The sequence below is a fragment of the Chelonoidis abingdonii genome, chromosome 4 (assembly GCF_003597395.2).
Source record: "Chelonoidis abingdonii isolate Lonesome George chromosome 4, CheloAbing_2.0, whole genome shotgun sequence".
NCBI lineage: Eukaryota > Metazoa > Chordata > Testudines > Testudinidae > Chelonoidis > Chelonoidis abingdonii.
The window spans coordinates 15,346,447-15,365,862 of record NC_133772.1 but is presented as its reverse complement, the minus strand read 5'-3'; the positions used below and the strand labels follow the sequence as shown (position 1 = coordinate 15,365,862).

General features: G+C 49.1%; 1 protein-coding gene across 1 annotated transcript; it reads right to left on the bottom strand.

Annotated features, from left to right (window-relative positions):
* Positions 1 to 1,429: 1,429 nt before the first annotated feature.
* Positions 1,430 to 19,065, bottom strand: NUAK2 (NUAK family kinase 2). The gene is made up of 7 exons (XM_032792493.2): positions 18,824 to 19,065; positions 11,536 to 11,656; positions 9,058 to 9,209; positions 7,491 to 7,556; positions 5,507 to 5,626; positions 4,364 to 4,496; positions 1,430 to 4,238 (listed from the first exon to the last, which is right to left on the bottom strand). The coding sequence occupies exons 1-7, from the start codon at positions 19,025 to 19,027 to the stop codon at positions 3,112 to 3,114; spliced, it is 1,923 nt and encodes a 640-aa protein (XP_032648384.1). The 5' UTR covers positions 19,028 to 19,065; the 3' UTR covers positions 1,430 to 3,111.
* Between the last annotated feature and the right edge of the window lie 351 nt (positions 19,066 to 19,416).

Below are 19,416 nucleotides of genomic sequence, written 5' to 3'. Positions count from 1 at the left end.
AAGATGACAAAATCCTTCTATCGTTCTGAGGACAATTCCCATCTCAGTTCAGGTTAGACAGAGCACGCCCTGTGGCATGCATAATCCCCTCACTGCTGCTGTGGTCTCAGCGCACTATTCTCCCCTCTTTTACGAAGGCTGGTAATTACACTGATTGTCATCCCCCACACCCAAGAGGATACTAGCCACTTCTCACTAACTGCATGTCTCACAGGCTCTCTGCTGCTATGTTTTAGTATCCCAAAGGCACTGAGAGACTGGGTGGTCTGTACTGCATTCTTCCACTTGTATGTGAATAGACAGAGCCACTTAGACTAGAGCCAGTTCTTCTGCACACACAGGTGACACACCAAGAATGCCCTCCATCTAGGCAGCATTCGTTGCTTTCTCAACTCCAGCCAGCCTTTGAGAAGCAAAGAGCTTCATACAAAGCACATGCGTTCTGAGGGAAGAATGGTCTCAGGAATTAAGCAATAGCTGAGAAGTTCCAGTGCAGTGGGTGTAAGAGAGATGAAGGGTTCGGGGGGGGGGGGGGGAAGGGAATATGCCAGGTTTGACCAATTCCCGTTGAGACTGGAAGATGGTCATGGGTGAAACTTGTTCCTTGCCCTGAAGGAGGATGGCAATGCTTGGAGTGGCCAGAACACAGGAAGCTCTGTTTGCAGGGGAAGAAGGGAGGAAATCTAACTTTGAATACAGAATGAGAACTTAGTCCTCACCGTTAAATGAACCTGTGCCAGATGCCTGCTGAACCAAAAGACTGATAGAACAGGTGGTGAGGCTGCTTCTTTGGGTGGTTATTATATATGTATTAACTAGCATTAAGGCTCAACCTCCTTTCAGGGTCTGAAATGGGGGAATAATCCAAACACCAATGGAAAGATGCAGCCTGTTAGGCTTGTCACTGTTCCTATTCTACTGTTCTACTGCTCCCAACCACAGCTTTCTGCTAGAACCAACCATCTCCCAGCCACCCGAACCTCCATCCCAGCAGGTGCATGCTGAGCCCAGCTGGGTTCAGAGCATCAAGGAAGCAGTGGGGGTTATGCATTGTACAGACTAAGGCTCAAGGAGAGTTTCCAAAACAGGGATAAGTGAGGCAAGAATCTTCTGCCTCTCCCAGGCCAGCACATGCCTCACTACCCCAGCTGTCACCATGGCCAATGTGACATTGCACAATGCTGTACTTTCATAGGAAGCAGAGGGACCAGAAGTGTGAAAGGAGACTCCATGGAGCCCAGGAATTGAGATGCCATCTCACAAGAGGTGGAAGGGCTTCTGCTCCAGCGCCTCTGACAGGCAACTCCAGTTGAAGCAACACCAATGCCAGCTGGCAACACCATACCAAGTGTCTTAAAAACTAATCATCCCCACGATCTGTGGGACAGCTCAGAGGAGACAGACAGACAGGCAGATGAGAGTTCAGGTCTACATTTTGCTTTTAATTTAATGAATTTCTCTGGAGCACATTCTGGGAGTAGGGTGAGAAAAATGTACACATCTTGGGAAAGGTAGGGAGCCAGAGAAGAGACATGGCAAGATAGTGCAAGGGGCTGTAGAATCTGAAGCGTTACCAGATCCCACATTTACAGAAAGCTTTTCTCCTTTGACAGGTGCTTGAGAAGCTTTACATTGGAGCCAGGTTAACCTAGTGCCATTTTAATTTACATAACAATTCAGTGTTAATGAGACAATAAATAAGTATTTTTCCCCTCCCCTAAGGGCCCTGGACAATCAAAAATACACTTTTTTTAAAAAAAAAAATTCAAACTTTTTTCCCCCCCGTTCATGTTGGCAGCAAGGACACCTGCCCACTGGTTTTTAAGATCATGGTTTCCGGAGTCCCCAGATTCTAGGTCCACCTGGCTTTTTGCTGTCAGAGGCAGGCCTTGGCTGTAACTTTTAGAGGAGTTTCAAGGGAGTCTGGCATCTAACTCCAACTGAGTGGAGTAGCTCCTCTAGCCAGAGGCTGATGCTAACCTTACAGTCTGTCAGAGGATGCTCCTGCAGCCCAGTGGATTTAAAGCACCTGCAAGACAGGGTCCCACTACAGAGAGCAGGGGGAGTTTATTACTTGACTATGGCCCAAGCAAGATGCATCAGAACCCAAACAGCTAGAGTTAAGGTTGAGGCTGTAGATCAGCCTGGAATACATGTTACACCCATGGTCACTGACGCGTCAAACCACTTCTGCCTGAAGTGTTGAGATGGGAAAACTAACTGTCCCAACATTACAAGATTAAAGCAAAAGATGCATTATTCCAGTTCAGGCTTCCCAGAGTGGGGAAGGGATGGATGTTGGACCCCATTCATGCCAGGAAATCCTAAGTGCCTAGATTTCAGTTACTAACAAGCCAAACACCATCTTCTCAGCCCAGTGGCTGTTCTTGTCTCATTGCTCTGCTAAGTCTGGATCCCTTTCCTGGCTGTATTGCTACCGCCCCATCCTATCCTCTTGTGCAGCACACAGCAGAGTACAAAAATTAAATAAAGTCTGAGGCCATCCAGCTTTTTTATTCCTTAACTTGAGATGACTAAGTCTGTGTTGAGAAGTGAGGGAGTCCAGGAGAGAGCTGCAAAAGTGGTCTGCAGAGTTCTGCTGGAGACACTCTAGTTAACCCTTTCCTATAACACTCTGCACGAGGAGTTACTCCAGGTTCTTAGGTGGTCACAAGACCAGTCTTGCTACTTCTCCGGTATTTGGTCCGTCAAGAGTTCCCTGCAGATCAAGATGGGTACCCATTCTTGCACACATACCTCACCCCATTGCACTTGCTTTCATTCACTCTACATCCACCTCCTCATGCAATGTAGCTTGTTCTCGCTAAACATGCCTCTACTCTGTCGTACCCTTTGTAAGCCACTTCGGCACTGTTAAAACCTTCTTTCCTGCCCTCCCCCTCCATATGCACCCCATGCCAGAAGAGTACAGGATGTAAATAAGTACTTCCAGTGTCACTGCTGCATTTCCAGCCCTGCAAGGGGACAGCCAGGCTGGGGAAGCCTCTCCCACCTCCAAGGCAGTGCAGTTGTTCTGGCACTGCTGTCCAACAGCAGTCCCATCTGCAGAGACGTCAGTGGCACGTGCAACAGCTTGCAGGCTGGGGCTCCTCAGCTGAGCTTCATGCTGATGGCCATGGCCTGCTTGTAGACATCAGTGACATTCTCACAGTCTGCCAGAGAGAAGCAACTGTCCCTGAGGGGGCTTTGGCAATGTGTCACAGTCCAGCGCCGGAGCCTGCGCCCAGGTTCCTCCTCTGTCTCCTCCAGCCAGAGTAGGTCGTCCACAGAGATGCAGCTGCGCATGCCCCCGCCTGCATCTGGCATCCTCTCAGGCAGGTCGAGCTGGTCGAAGGACTCTGTGGAAAGGATGCTGTCCTCGCTCACAGCGCTGGATGGGTGGGCCCGGGAGGCCAGAGGGTGTTTGGGCAAGGCCACCTCGCTGAAGGAACTGAAGCCTTTGATGGGGTCGCTGTCTGATTCCGTGTTGCTGGAGGAATATTTCCCATTGTGCTTCAGGATGCCCTTCCTCCTGGCAGGAAGGCCCTCAGGGCTCTGGCCTGGGGAGAAACTGCTAGCAAAGACGCTGGCATCCAAGTTGGAGTCTAAAAGGTCCCTGGAGTCAGCATGCTCTGGGGAGGAGTAATACCCAGATTCTCGCTTTTGGGGCTTCTTCAATATTCCCTTCTTGGGCACCACCAGGGCAGCAGCACCAGCATCCATGGTGCAGGCAAGCCCCCTGGAAGAAAGGCCACGAATCAGGTCTGTGGTTTGTGCCACACGGTCATCATTCGTGTTGCCAGTGGCCACCATGGGCAGAGGGGCAGGGGCTTGTGTTTTCTGCTCACAGGAGTTCCTTCTCTTCAAGATCCCCTTTGGCCTCTTCAGGATGGACTTGGAGGGGTTTTCCGTAGCCAGGGCCACTTCCTGCAGAGCCTGGGTGAAGTCATTCTCCTTCTTGGACTTCTTGAGCGAGCGCTGCCTCTCCAGGGCGACGCCAGGGATGTGCTGCTTGAAGAAGCAGCGCACCTTGGAGCTGTTCTCGAAGAGGGGCCGCGACGAACGCCGCAGCCACTCCGCCACTGTGGCCAATGGGGACTCTGTCTCCCGCAGCAACTCCTGCTCCCCGATAGGCACCTTGTAGCCCCAGTTCACCCACCAGTGGCTGGCAATGTCCTCAATGGTGGCTCTGCGCTCCGGGTTCACCATTAGCATCCACCGGATCAATCCACAGGCATCTAGGAGGCAGAACAAGATCTGTCAGAATCATAGGGTGGGATGTGTCTGACTAAGACACAGAGGAGGAAAGGAGAGGAGAGAGACTCCCCCCCCCACCCAAAGGCTGTGTAAAACTTCTGCTTACCGGATAGCTTTGTGGGCTCTCGGTATTCCCCACTAGTGATCTGCTGGACAAGAGTCTTGTAGTCTTGTCCATCAAAAGGCATGGTCCCATGGACCAAGATATAGAGGAGCACCCCAAGGGACCAGCTGTCAACCTGGAAAAAACAGATAGATCTTTGAGACAGGGCAGAACCCTGGCCAGATGTGCTCTGCCCCACCCACCCCAGAGCTTCAGAGTTGGTTCTGACTGCCAGCATCTGAAGGACCAAGACAGGGAGCCACCTTAGCAGGCCAGATTGTGACCCCATTGCAGTCAGTGCTAGAGGAGCTGAATTAGACCATGAGCGAGCCCAGCAGTGACCTCACAGGCCACTTCCTATGTATGGTCTCTACTAATGCCCTGTCACTTCCTTTACTGCAGGCATGGGTGGTGAGTAGTCCCTGGCCAGGGCCCCCTCCCCAGCATGCAGTGCACTATGCCCCCCACAACCCTCCCTCCCCACCCCCAGCACACGGCAGACAGTAGTGCCAGCAGCTCCAGTGCCTGAAGCCCCCGCTTCACAAGTGCTGGTCCCAAGCCCAAGTCCTGGTCTCAAGCCAGCTGCAGCCACTTAGCCCCAGCCCGCTTCCCTGAAGAGGAGTGGGCTGCCTGGGCTGCGGCCAAGGCGGAAAGGCAAGCAGGAGGGGGCCACGCTGAGCTGTTGGGGAGGCACAGCCTCCCCTAGCCTATGACACACACCACCCATGGCTGCAGGCTCTGCATGTGGCTACAGTGGCTCTCGGAGAGCTAACTACACGTGAACTCTTATAAATTGCTTTTGCACTGCTGAGTTTAGGTATTTGCCTATCATGAAGGGTCGGATGGATCGTACAGTCACTGATTGCCATTAATGAGGCCAGCAGATCTAGTAGTTAGCGAGCACTATCCTGGGACAGATATTGGCACTCTGGCTCTTCTGGCTACTGGGTTTTTAGGAGAAGTGATATTCCTGACTCCAAGCAGAGAGGCATGAGAAGGATCAGGGGTGTCCTGCACTAGCTAGTGGGACATTCCTCTGCCTCAATTACAGCAAGATACCTGCACTACTCCACAATGGGATGGGTGGGGAAGGGGGGTGAAAGCTTCCCTCCCACTCCGGCACTTTAAGAGGAAAATGCAACTTACTTCTGGTCCTTTATAGGGCCTCCCATTCACAATTTCAGGGGATGCATAGAGAGGGCTGCCACAGTAGGTCTGCAGGAATTTGTCTTGCTGGTAGACATTAGATAGGCCAAAATCTGCTATCTAGAGAGGGGAGAGAGATTCATTGTTATTGTTTGTGAAGCCAAGGATAATGTTAGCGATTAGAGAGGGGGAAAAAAGATGTAGGTGTCCAACACTGTTATGAAACTAAAGAGAAGACCCTACAAACTGCTAAAAAAGGCCAGGTAGCCAAGGTTGTATCCACTGCAGCTTCACCATTAGAATATTCTTCCCTCCCCCTTGGTCACCAGGTGAGATGCTGCATCGAGTTGATCTTCCACTTCAGAAGTTGGATCTGCCACCCTGCCCCACCCAGCCTTCCCCAAAGCCATTCATATTGGCAGGGCCTCCGATCTACTCAGACCCTACGCTGCACATAGGTTTCAATAGCACTGGGCAGCATGAACCTGCTGTTAGTACAAGGCCACGAGGGGTCACTGGGGAGTGACAGTGGCCACTCAATTAGGCTCAGAGGGGAGGCATGTTTGTACTTGTTGGAAGTAGTTCTTGGACTTCCCTGAGGACAAGTTTCATGTGGAAAAGCTTTCCTAGTCTGTACCTGAGGCTTTGGTATGTCTGACAGCTTCAAGAGGCTGTTCAGTGATTTTGCTCTCCCTGTTGGCATGCCCCATGGTAGCTAAATTTGTACTATCATCTTTATCAACACTATGACCAATCAAGTGAACCAGAAGGTACAGTACATGCTTGCAGGTCTGCAATTGCAGAACAGCCTATTGTTAAGATAAACAGCCTACAGGGCTTTGTTTATTATTAACTGTACAAAGTCCCTGCTCTGTTTGTACCTGTCTCCCTTAGGAGAGAACACTGACTCCCTGGGTAGTTGTGCAGCAGCAGTGCTAGAGAGCCAGAAGCCAGAAATAAAAAAAAGTGTTGCTTAAAGACAGTAGCAGGTGAAGCACTTGGTAGAGGTCATCTGATAGGAAGGAGGAAAAGCCGATTCTTACAAGAAGCTCAAGCCTAGCCCAGAAAGCTGGATTTTAAGCTTTTAGCAAATAAATTCAGAAGGAAGCAAACTTGGAAATTCCTTTCCTTTACTGGAAACTGGCATTTCCTCCTTTCTAAGCTATGAAGTGGTTTCTCTCGAGTGCCAAGCTGGCTAGGTGTGTCACTGTCTGGACTCTAGTTTCTATATTGCTTGTTTACCAGCCATGAGATAAGCAATAATGATTTTGGTAGCTTGGAAAGTTTCAGGGAATCATCTGCCATTATCAAGCCCTGCTGCTGCCCAATGCTGATCTTAGTCAAACCCTGATTAAAAGGTCAGGCAGCAGTTGTACTGCCAGCACTGCAGGCCCTTAGAGTGGCAAGGACATGACATGGGCACTCTACTGCTATGGAGCAATCTAAGCCTTGGAGTACTTTGGCAGGATCTCTCCCCCCACCCCCAATCATGGATTTGCTGGTAGCCAATAATCCTCCATTGCTGACCAAACTGACCAGTCACACTCCACTTCAGAACATCCTCCTACACTGCATGGTCAGAGGAAGCAGTGAGCAGTTTAGGGGATAGCTCCCACAGCTGCAGAAGTAGAAGGCTATTGTGGTGAACTAACAGGTCTCAAATCTTATTTGAGTGCAGTGTTACCAAGAACCAGGCATGTATGACTGATCCCATGAATACTCAAAAGTGGTCAGAGCCCTCCCCAAATGCATGGAAGGTTAGCATACTGATGACCAAAGGACGATTATGAGAAACATTCTGTCTTCCCAGTGTCTAAGTGGCCATGGTAACATGCAGTGCCCAGTGCATTAAGGAATCAAGCCATGCTCTGTGCAAGAACCCTTGGTCTAGTTCATAAGTCTGCTGCAATCCAGGAGAATTAGTGAGTTTTACACAGACTGTTTTTGTTTAAAAATGCAACGGTGTTTTGTCAGCCTCACTCACCTGAACATTGCCCTTTCCATCAAGCAGGATGTTTTCTAGCTTCAGGTCTCGATGAACAATTCCATTCTAGAGGGGGCGGAAGAGAAAGTGGAGTTGGTGTTTGGGTTGAGGAGGGGAGAGAGTTAATCACAGCAGGGACGTTACTGCAGTTCACAGACAGCCTATATTCGAGATATGCTGGCAGCAGGTGGACAGGTTTTGTTTATATCTGAGCTTGTGAAAAGCTCAAACAAACAAGATACGAATTCCCAGTAATTGAGAGGAGATTAAGTATTTGTGTATTCAACTTTAAGTGTAAGCTGCTTCCTATAATGGGGTGCCAAAAGCAAAGCGCCTTGACTTCACATCAGAGGTGCTTTTTTGCATTAGGCTGTGAACTATTATTCTTCCGAGTGATGGGTGCCACCCCACCACCACTGGGCCAGGAATGGGGAGAGACATGTGCTGGGCCTTTCAGCACATCCATTTGCTTGGAAGTAACCCATCTAGACTAGCTGTACAGATATTTCCCATTGATTCCACCTATGCCTTGGTGCTTGGATATGCACCTGTATAGTTTACTAGCAACTGCCAAGGCTGTCAGAATTACTGAGCACTCGCAACCCACATTGAAATAAATTGTTCCAGGACATCTCTGAAGAGGACCACGATCTGAGTGCAGAACTTGGAGTATCTTGGCAGCTACATATTGCAGCTGATAAGCTGTCCAGCTACTTGTTCTTAAGCCAGTGTGAAATTTGTACTGGGGACCAGTCCCTCTGAAACTCGTTTGCCCATGGTTGTACATAAGCAAGAACCTGAAATTCCAGGTCTTCTGGGCATGAGGAGGTACAAGCATTGGGATGGTTCAGACAAGGTCTTTCACAAGGTGTCCCTGCATGGTATTCCCCCACATGGGCTTGATGCAGAAGTTACACTATGAAAAGCAAAACCTGAACGGTGCTATTTTAGTTTTTACTTTAAGACTTGTGTGACAGCTCTGGGTGTTTCCCTTACAGTGGGACTGGGCTGGAATGAATACATGGTGACTGACTTAGCTAGAAAGGCACAGTACTTTAGCATTAAGACATCCCAGAGCTAGGCACCCTTGTCTCCCCAAGGGAAGTTTGCAATTCCCTTCCAAACACAGGAGGTAGGCACCAGCACAGGTCTCACCCTGCATGCTCCCTGTCTGGAGCATGCACAGAGTCAAGGATTAGATGAACAGATCTCTTTTGGGGTGGGTGGAGGCAAAAAGATGCTGGGTTGGACCCAGCTAGAGCACAAGGTAAAGTGCAGGAGAGTGAGCTTGTCAACCAGCCAGGTGATATTCTTTAGCAAGTTGCATTCCTCCGGGTAGGCAGTTTTATCTAGTCTGACTCACGTACCCCTTCAGTCTATGCTGCTGTATCGTATCATCTTCAACCCCACCAGGCAGTGCCTGAGAGGTGCACAGGAGTAAGACTAACATTCATGAGTAAGAGTCTGGTTGGAGACCATGACTGTGGACAAGTATCACCTTTTGCACCAATTTGGTCATGGAGAGGCCCCATGCCCCCCGGCGCCCAGATTGGGAGTGCTCACTTACCTTGTGACAGTAGTAGACTGCAGACACGACCTGCCTGAAGAAGTGTCGTGCCTCCTGCTCAGTCAGCCTCTGCCGCTCATTGATGTAGTCATACAGATCTCCCTTGCTGGCATACTCCATCACAATGACGATCTTGCTATTGTTTTCAAACACTAGATGGGACAAAAAGGGGGAACTTGGGTCAGGAAGTGCCACAGAGCATTCAAATATGTTCAGGAGTTACAGTGCCTTCAGACATGGAGTCCTGTTGGCATCTGCTTTCAGCAGGCATCCTGGTCCCTGCCTTCTAGTCCAATTTTAAAAATAAATAAATAAAGTTACCCACCCCATTTCTGCAATCTCAGGTTTGAGCCAAAAAGATAACATCTAGACTCCATTGCTTTAGCATAAGTGCATGTTCTATTGCTGGGGGTATAACCAGACTTCTGCTCAGCAGACTGGGGCTGTACGTGACACTAGGTAGCTGCTATATTGGTTTACTACCACAGGCCACATGAGAAAGGGATTCCAAGCTGGCAAAGGTGGCCAGTGGTTCTTAATAGCCCTGATGACAAGGAAAACAACTGCAATGGTTCCAGTTTGGGTGTAGCCCGCTACACCCTCAGAATCCATTACACAAAGCCAGATTTACCCAAGAAATGCATGATTTCCCGCAGCTGTTTTTAGAAGTGATATTTTTGGATTCTGATAATGGAGGCCAGGATCAGAATAACTCAGTCAATGCAAACATTCGGCGTACATTACACTACCAGTCCTCTTGCTGTGTTTAGAGGAGAAACTTTGAGATACTGCACGCATCATTTCTGAAAGGGTGATACAGACTATCACCTAGCTTTATACCATGCATGATAAAGCTATAAAAATTCCACAAAGCCAGCTGACAGATATTAAATCCAAGTTTCACCCAGCTTTATGCCACACATGATAAAGCTATAAAGATTCCACAAAGCCAGCTGACAGATAATACAAGTTTCAAAGACTCAAGGAAGTAAGAGATGTTCAAATGATACTAGACCAGTCTGACTGGAGACTTGCTCTGGGTGGCTTTAACTGCAACTAGAATTTGATAGCAAATTTCCCCCCCCAAGTTCAGTGGTCGTTACGAATGGTGCCTTTACAACACTGGAGACCAAAGCCCTCGGTCCGTAAGACAAGGACTTGGATGGGGAAAGGAGAACTCTGGTATGAGGGTAGCTTGGTCTTCATACTAGGATGACTACTGCAGTGCTTTGCAATGCTGGCTCTGGGCCAGTGAGAACTGGAGCTGGTGGTACATTTCATGTAGATTACTAAGCAGCTGTCAGGTAACTGCTGGTCAGAAGTGGTAACTGGCTGAGTTGGAATTCAAATGCAGGATTTGGAGAGGAAAGGTTCCATATCCTCTCAGCTAGCCAGTCCATGCTTCTGCTGAAAGCAGCATTTCAGGTCTCTAGCTTTCTGACTACACGTCTTTGTGGGGCAGGCAGACTAAAAAAGGCTTCTGAAGCTCTCCAGCCTTTGTTCTCTGCATTGTTCAGAATGGAGGGGAAGGGAAGAGGCTATTTTTAGAGCAGATATTCTCCTCCTACCACCTGATTGCCTCGTTTTGTACACAAAACAAGGATGAAATCCAAGCGCTGATCTGCAGAAGCCTGAGAGCCTAACTGCACGCTGTTCTGGAGGTTGCTGAGTCACCCGCTCATGCCCCAAGCATGAGCAATAAGCGAGTAGCTTCCACCTGCTTGTTTTGCAATATTTTCCCAGTTTTTAGATGGAAAATGGAGACTCCTGGGTCCCTCACAAGAATAATCCACATGGAGGGCTGCTTGCTTAAATTTTAGGTTTGCCTAGTTCCCCTTCCTCACCCCACCCCAGAAGGAATTCTATAATCTAATGCCTGGTTACCAGTAACCTTTAAAGCCCCTCCCAACTCCCCACCCCAGCTAGCTTTCACAGGCAATTTAAGTCTGCATCAGAGACAGCCGAGTTGCAGCACCCCTCAATGTGATGTAACATGATGCAGTTAGCAACTGGATACAGGATTTTGCATCCATACAGGATGTTGTATTGGGCAGATGAATTCCAGGGGTAGCATTTAGGGCTGCAGCTGCACTCATCCCACGGTCTACTTCTCCCAAGTTTGCAGGTTGCTCAGAGCAGCTCAGTGACAGAAGCCAGTTTCATGGTGCAGAGGGGCATCATTGCATGTTAAGGCCCAGGGAAGATCTTTTCAATACATATTGCACTTGGCAGGATGCAGACACAGCAAAAGTAAGTCTGACCACATGCTGTTAGCCAGCTCTGCAGATTCACTAGGAACGTGTCAACTGCACTAAGTGCAGCAAGAGGTGAAGGGCTAGTTGGCAGTGAGACACAAAGCATAAATTAGATACTTAAAGGAAGGTTACTTCCTTGCATGGATCAGTTTGAGTTATGGATTGAGTGAAATCCTCACTTGTTCCCCCCCCAGCCCCATCTATCCACATTAGCCAAGCCTACCTTCATGGATACCAATGATGTGGGGGTGGTTGAGGGATGACATTATCTCAATCTCTCTCCGGATGTGGACAAGATCCTGCTCATCCTTAATTTTGTCTTTCCGGATTGACTTGATTGCAACCTGTCAACGAGAATAGAAATAAAGGAAGCATTAAAGCTGGAGCCTGCAGGGTTCCTGCAGAGTATTTCTCACTGAAATGAGAGATAGGAGACTCACCAGTTACTAGGTGCATGGGATTGGAGTAACCAGACTAGTACAATGGCTGATGAAACCTCAGTTCATGTATCTATTTGCATGGGGGTAGCCTCTAGAGACAGGAGTTGGAAGCTTATTGTTCTAGGCATTGTACACAGAACATGAGAGCCCCTGCCCTGAAAAGTTTGCTGTCTAAAATAGACAAAGGAAGTGGTGTCCCCATTTTAGAGATGGGGAATGGAAGCAGAGATTTGGGTGACTTGCCCAGGGTCACACAAGGAGTCTGTGGCAGAGCAGGGACTTGAACCCAAGAGTCCTTGCCCAGTGCTTTAACAGGATCATCCTTTATACTATGACAGCCTTACTGAGGAGAGAGTTCAATGGTTTAGGCTCTGTCTTGGCAAGTTCTTTTGTTGGGTGCTTGTTACAAATGGTCACCTCCCTTTGAACCTCATGCCTCAAAGCTCTATGCGAGTGATCTGGGTTAGCACTCCCCTTCATACAATCCAGTTAGAACTGCTCCAGACTTCTAGTTCACTGTAGAATGATTTGGGGGAAAAAGGCCCTTGTCTCCCTGGAAAGCTCTTCCTTTCTCTACTTCCCACTAAGCCACAAATCCAAGAGTGCTGCGAGGTCTGCCACCCCCACCAGAAAGCATGAACCCTGCTTCCCCGCAAGGTAGCAAGGGGCCGATTTGTTAGTTACATTACATGAACAGTGTCCGACCCCAGAGCTGCCCAGTACATTACAGCCAGCAAGTGGAATGTGACCTGTACACATGACTTGGAAGATAAACATCTTGGTTTGGTGCAGATGGAAAACAGGTTTGTTTATCCAGAAGTGTTTGTTTCAGAGGAACAGATAACTTGGATTTGATGAGAGAAAGTTTGGCACTCAAGGAGTCATCAGCAAGTTCCTGCTAATGTTCCCCACATGACAGAGGCACAAGGAGTAAACATGGGACTTCCCTGAAACGGGACCAGTTGGCTGGCATGCTGAAAATACAGACTGCCAGCAGCAGCCAGAGTTTGCTCAGATTTCTTCATTATGAATGCTCCTCTACAAGAGAAAGAGAAAGAGGGGAGGAGAAAGAAAAGTAAGTGCCAGAGAATGGATGCCTCAATCCTCTTTCAAAGGGGCTGGAGAGAAACAATATACTCCTTGGGCTGAATTTACAACTGAATCCAGCAGAACCTCTTTTCTTCTATCAGACAAGAATGCGGAACAGTGTTAATCCTGTAAAAGGATCCTAGATGATACAAAGTGCCAGGTCTCCCAGCAACAAGGAAGAGGCGGAGGCAGCTTTGCCTTGCACCTCAGGGTCAGTGCAGGGCTAGAGTTCTCTTTAATAAAGAAGGCAATCTTCCTACAGGTGATCTACTGGCATTACTGAATGACAGAAGCTTGCCCTAATGCCTCCCTGGCATTCTTCCTCTGCCCCAGCCTGCCAGAGTAGTGCCCCACTGCCTAGACGCTTTCCGAGTCAGGTTGACCTGGCTCCTTCCCTTGAACATGCTGCAGATTGGGAGGTTATAGTAACTAGGTGCATGCATTCCAGCTAGCTGCTCCTCACGCATACTGGGGTCACAAGAGATGTACCACATTTTGCATCACTGCTATTCCTGTTATGTCACCATCTCTTTCCCCTGCAAAGCGTGATCTGGTGCTGTCAGAGTGACATCTCCCAAGATCAGCTTAGCTCAGCTGTCAGTTTGTCACATCACTAATAATGAATCATTGACAGCTAGAGCAGCAAGCTTTAGATTGCCCCATCAGTCCCTTTGTGCAAGGGATCATTTGGAGAGATGTACAGGACAGGTCAGATTCTCTCACACTCTGAAGCATCTCCCTGCTCTACACTGGGTCCCACTTGCCTAGTCAAGCACTGGCACATGGGGTCAGCAGCAGGTCAGAGATTGACACTTGACTTCCACATGCAAGAGGAGAACGTTATGTGCTGCCCCATTAGAGGGTTTAAACCCAAGGATTACTAAAAGCTGTAACAAACTCTGGCCTGGGAGGATGTGAAAACCCAAATCCAAGACTTGTTATCCAACAATACAGAAGGCATCTACTCAAAAGTGACATGAGCATTGGACACTCATTCAGTGGCCTCTCTGCTACATTCATGGGTTAAAGATTAATCCTTTCTGTCTTACCGCTCCACTATCTGGGTGTGCATAACTGCTTGAAATCCTTTATGCAACAAGCTAGCCTGCCTGCCCCCCAGCTCCCAAAGTCCCTATTATGAGTCACTTGCTGGTCATTCACCTCCCAGAGCCATGTGGCTGGAATGCCTGGCATCTGGCCTGGCTTGATGATCTTTGGGACACAGAGCCACCTGCTGCATCAGCAGCTTTTGTGCTTGCTGACTGAAGAGCGATTGCATTGCACACGTCTTTGGTCTCAAAGTAAGAGTATTATTGCCCAGCAGACAGATGAATGGCTCCAACCAAACCTCTGAAAATGAAGGAATCTTAAGGCTTCTGATGCAGTTGGGCATACATACTTGCCTATGTCCCATCCCCATTAAGGAAGCCAATATTCCCACAGAATCAAGCATCAGCCCGTCAAGCTTACAGTAAACAGCTAGCAGCAATTGTCTCTTTCCCAACCTGACCCCCCAACCCCCATGCTGCTCACCTCCCAACTTTGGTTTGGATAGGCTAGTGCTAAGGCATCCAGCTAAGCGCCCTAGGAGTTCTTCCTAGCAAGGAGAAGCCACGGTCTGTGCTCAAGTCTCGTGCATGTAGTTGCCTATTATTGTACAAGACCATTTGTCTAGTTGCTGGGCTCTAGCATTAGCTTTCAAGACTAGCTTAGTGCTGGCTTGAAGCCATGCTATTCAGCTTCTCTTATTCCTGCCCCACCACAAGTACAGCATGGGCAACACCAGTGCCAGCTCCCAGCGTTAAGCTGAAGCAACCTCTATTGGCAGTCAAGTAGTTCACACTCCATAGCCTGTTCATGCCCCCACTCTGGTGGGGCTGTTAAGGAGGTAGACACACACACACGTGCCACTAGGGGCTGGCCATGGACACTAGACAGCCAGCTCTGTCCCCCTCAAGCTTCAGGCCACCTAAACAGAGCATGCATGTCTAGAACATCCTGTGGGCACATAAGAGCTTCCAAATCTGTTGTGCACTTCAGATTACCAGGCGCTCTGCTGGCCATCACCACTTGGTGATTTGAAAGCAAGTTCTGAATCAGGAGGGTTTAATTATGCTTCAGGGGTGAGAAGAGTATTTCAAGGAGGTGACAAACGGTACATTACTAGCCACAAGCCCATCAGGTGCTTTTAAAGCTGTTCCAGGTTGTGAGCAAAATATCATATTCCTGGTGAATTATGGATTCCATCCCATTATGGAGAAGTCCAGTGTTGTTTTGTTACTAAATATCAAAAGGGAACTTGTTGCTACTTAAAAAAACCCACTGTTCCAGGTGCCCCCTTCCCCTCCACATATCTGTCAGACATTGCAGGCAAGTACAGTAGAAACTCAAGCCTCTTGTTTGGCTTGGCTGAAACCCAAGCACTAAAAGCTTGTCTCTCCCCCTAGCCTGTGGGCAGGTGCTGCAGAGCAAACAGGTGCAGAGGGCAGGCTCACTACTCAGCCCCTGACCTGCATTTCCATTGGGAGTTTCATATCAAAGCAAGAGCAAGAGCCAACCACACTCAGCATCCCAGTTACTTCGGAAGGGAAATTTCCAAGTGGTCAGGAAAGACATTCCTAGTGAACAAACCAAACCAAAAAACAAACCCACCCACACACACTCACTAACTTCTTCTTAAATCTTAACAGCAGGTCATGAGAACCCTGCAGGTGAAGAAACATTTACAGCAGAAAATTAACATTTCCCACAAAAAACGTTACCGTTTCCATCCAGTCTACAAACCTTCAGCTGAAATCCACACACCAGCTCCACGGTTAAACAAGATTGCAAGTTCTGCTTTGATTGGTCTGAGTCTAAGCAGGAGGACTAGGGATAAGAGAAGGAATAGGCTAGCCAATAGCGTGTGTGTGTGGGGGGGGGTTTGACTAGTTAGTTAAACCAACAGAGGCAGCTTCTGCGTAGCCAAAGGTGAGAGAAAGTACTGGAATACCATGGGCCTGTGACTCTTGCCAATAGGGTCAGCATCACTCACAGTCCTTGAAGTGAAGTTATATGCTCTTACACCTTATTTAGGAAGCGGAAGCCACTAAAAATGAACAAATATTAACCCTCTTTACTGCCAAGTGGGGTTAGGAAGAGAACAAAGAGGGCTTTGTGACGCAGGCACTTGCTTCTAGGTGAATAGTTCCACATATTAACTAGTTAAGTCACCTACACCTAGGGATGGTTTGGTGGCCTGCATATGCTATTTCTATGATGGCAACACCAGGAGGCCATTATTATGCTAGGCACTATACAAACATAAGCTCTTTGGGACACGAGTTCAATTCCAAGTATTAGATTAGACAAGCCCAGTGACACCTGCTTTCGGGTACTCTGGGAGAAGTCCAGTGGTAAGTGAGCTACTGAGGTTAAGCCAACCCTTCTTCTCCAGCTCCCAAGTAAAGGGCTCCTTCCAGGTCAAGATATGGGTGACTGCACTGTCACAGTCCTGGTTATGCAGGAGATTCGGAGAGTCCAGAGCCATCAGATAGGCCATTTCTTTTGTCAGCATTACACCTACTTAAGTCAGTCAAGAACTACTTCATGTTACGCAAGGAAAGGAAAAACCGTACATTTAGAATTCTAGCAAGTCAGAGCACAATTGTTTCTCTTTACGTGCCATTCTGGCACATTAGTAATTGAATCTCACACCCACCCACGCCTTCTCCTCAGGACTCGAACACAGATGCTTTGCCAGGCCAGTTGAGTTATTGAAGTTAATGTCTTGATGTTTACCCACATAAGACGAGATCATGTGGGTTTGTGTGTATGAATCTCTTCTATGGATCACCTCTCGCACCTTAGTGACTCAAAACAGGGAGCAAGTGTCTAAGTTTGCCTTTTAGAGAGGCTCCTTGGGGGTTAGATCCACTCAGTATTTGTAGCTGATCCATTTTGTGTTAGTATTTCCCTCCCCCAAAAACCCCTCAAGATAGAATGTTGGCCCCCAACCTCAGGGAAATTTACAACACATTATCCCCATTTTAGACAGACAAATTGCAGTATTGGTCTATATTGCTTCACCACCAAAGAGTCCAATGTGTGTGTTTTCACTCACAGTTTTTGGATAGGCTCACAACTTAAAAACCTGTAGTTGGTTCAAGAACAGCAGAAACCCCATAAAGTTGAACTAACCTTTCAGTGAAAGCAGACATACTTGGAATCAGGGTTGAAGAGACAATTTAGAGGTGTATAGGAGTTCCTTACATGCTGCTCCACTTAGATTTTACATGTTTCATAGTGAACCGAAACTCGGGGCAGGGAGGGGGGGGACTTGAGTATGATGTTTGTTCTCTACTACTGGATGTGTACAAACCTCTTTTCAGGAGCAAGTCTTTGATAGTTAAGTGTGCAACAGGAAGCAGTGATCTCCTCTACAACCACCCCCAAGAGCCACTCAATAGTGCTCCAAGATGTAGTAACATAATGCAACTTCTGGACCAAGTTCTCTGAACTACAGATCTTGCCAGACCTACACCCATTACACCTCTCAGAAAGGGTTCCTAGAGGGATGCATGCCCTCATGCAAGTCATCTGTTGGCAGCCTAACCATTTAGATACCTGTGATGAGCACCAAGCAGTTTTACTGCATGCAGTATCTAAAGCTTTAGTGTAAAGCCAGAATCTGCCCCTTTCGCCTCCTGCACAGTTCCAATTACTTCAGTCAACTTACTCCTGCTTTATACCAGGATAGGCAAGATCAGAGTCAGGCAGGCCCTTATGAGAGAGGAGAGAGCTTGGAATCCCTGCTGATTTGACAATAGGCTCCCCTAAACCCTAGCCAAAGAGAGGTGCCTTTCTGCATTTCAAATTAGCACAAGCCATGAAGGCAGACCAGTGGCAGGCAATTCATGTCAGATCAATTACAGCCACTACAGTAAATACAGCAGCAGAGTACTGGCCAGCTTGTCCTTCCCTTTCAAGAGGAAATAAATTCCCTGGCAGAAGTGTTCTTTATTGCACAACACAGTCTCCCACTTCACAAACAACAACAAGGTGCTGTTAATTTTATAATCCCAACACACCGAGAGGGCCCCCTGTCATGGAAACATTTAAAGGGATTGTCTGTGACCATCTCACTTACTCCACCTATAGAGCCACTAGCAAAACATCTAGACTTGGACTGGTGCAAGTCAAGATCACACCATGAAGCAGGGCGTAATCATTTTACTGTCTCCCATCAACGAGAGTTACTCACCTTGGGCAAGTAGATTTTGCAAGGCTGCTCCACCAGGTCTTGTCTAGACAAGCGGCAGAGCCAGCAACCTCATTTAATTTGTTCCAAATAGATTAACTTTGCAGTTCTTTTTTGCCTTACTTTTATTACCACTGCCACCTCCGCCACGATGTAAGGTTTCATTACAGCAACCCTGCCCCTTCGCCCCATCCCTTGAATTACATTCTGGTAATAGTCACGTACTATGCACCCAGCAACTGGTTATCCCGCCCCCCCTCATTACTAGTGTAGCCTTGAACCTGAAGGCCTGGAGGCTGCTTGGCTCAGCCCACGCCTCGCTCTGCCCTGCGCACAGCTCAGCACTGCGCTGCGCACCAACGGGACAAGACCAAAATCAGGGGCTTATTGCAGCCGCACGCGCAAGGGGAGCAGCAGCGGCACTGCAGCTGCATCCGGAGCAAGCCGCGCGCTCAAGGGGGCAGTGCCCGTGCCCCGTGTAAACGCACCAAGCGTGAGAAAGGCGTTACACCAAAAAGGCGCAAAGCACCAGTGTGAGAAGACCCTGAACGCTGGAGGGAAAGGCTGCTCTCTGAGCCAGGAGCAGCGGGAAGGCTGGAGACCCGGGGGATGGCACTGTCCCTTTGGAGCAGCCCTGGGGGGTCGCCCCTGCGGCGCAGCGGGCGGATGCAGGAAAACGGGACTAGGCTGCACGGGCGAAGCAGAGACGCCCCCGACAGGGCGCGGCGCCCAGCTCCACTTACCAGCTTGCCGGAGCGCTCCCTCGCCTTCTTCACCTTGCCGTAGGTGCCTTTGCCCAGCGTCTCCAGGAACTCGTAGCGGTGCCGGAGGTTGTGCTTGTGGTGGTGCCGCTTCACCGCCTGCTTCTTCATCAGCGGCTTGGGGGACTGGGTCCGCCCCTCGGCCAGCGAGGGGGCCAGCAGCGCCTCGGCCGGGGCGAGAGCCATGGCTGGGACAGGGCGCAGCGCTCTGCAGCGCAAAGCAGCGATTCCCTGCCGGCAGCGGCGCCACGGGGCCAATAAATGCTACAAACCTGCCCGCTCCGGGCCCGCCCTCCGCCGCCTAGTGGCCGCCTCGGGCACGTGACCGCCCCCTACGGGCTCCCTGCTAAAGGTGTCAATTGTGAGCGAGGGAGAGGGAGAGAGATGGGGCGAGGGGCTGGCAGAAAGAGACAGGCCCTGGAGCAGGCAGTGGTGCTGGAACTAGGGGTGCTGCTGCACCCCCTGGCTTGCTGTAGTAATAACATACACCACAGACAGGGGTTCCCTGGTTTTCCGTCATCAGCACCCCCCCCCCGCACACACACAGTATAAACATTATTCCAGCACCCCTGGGA

What these genes read in the sequence shown, in the direction of transcription:
- NUAK2 (XM_032792493.2), bottom strand. Translation starts at nt 19,027, where the DNA reads ATGGCTCTCGCCCCGGCCGAGGCGCTGCTGGCCCCCTCGCTGGCCGAG. An exon ending in CATCATTGGTATCCATGAAG is followed by an intron (nt 9,210 to 11,535) that starts GTAGGCTTGGCT and finishes TGTCCCATCTAG; the next exon opens with TGTTTGAAAACAATAGCAAG. An exon ending in GGCCCTATAAAGGACCAGAA is followed by an intron (nt 4,497 to 5,506) that starts GTAAGTTGCATT and finishes TGTTTTTTCCAG; the next exon opens with GTTGACAGCTGGTCCCTTGG.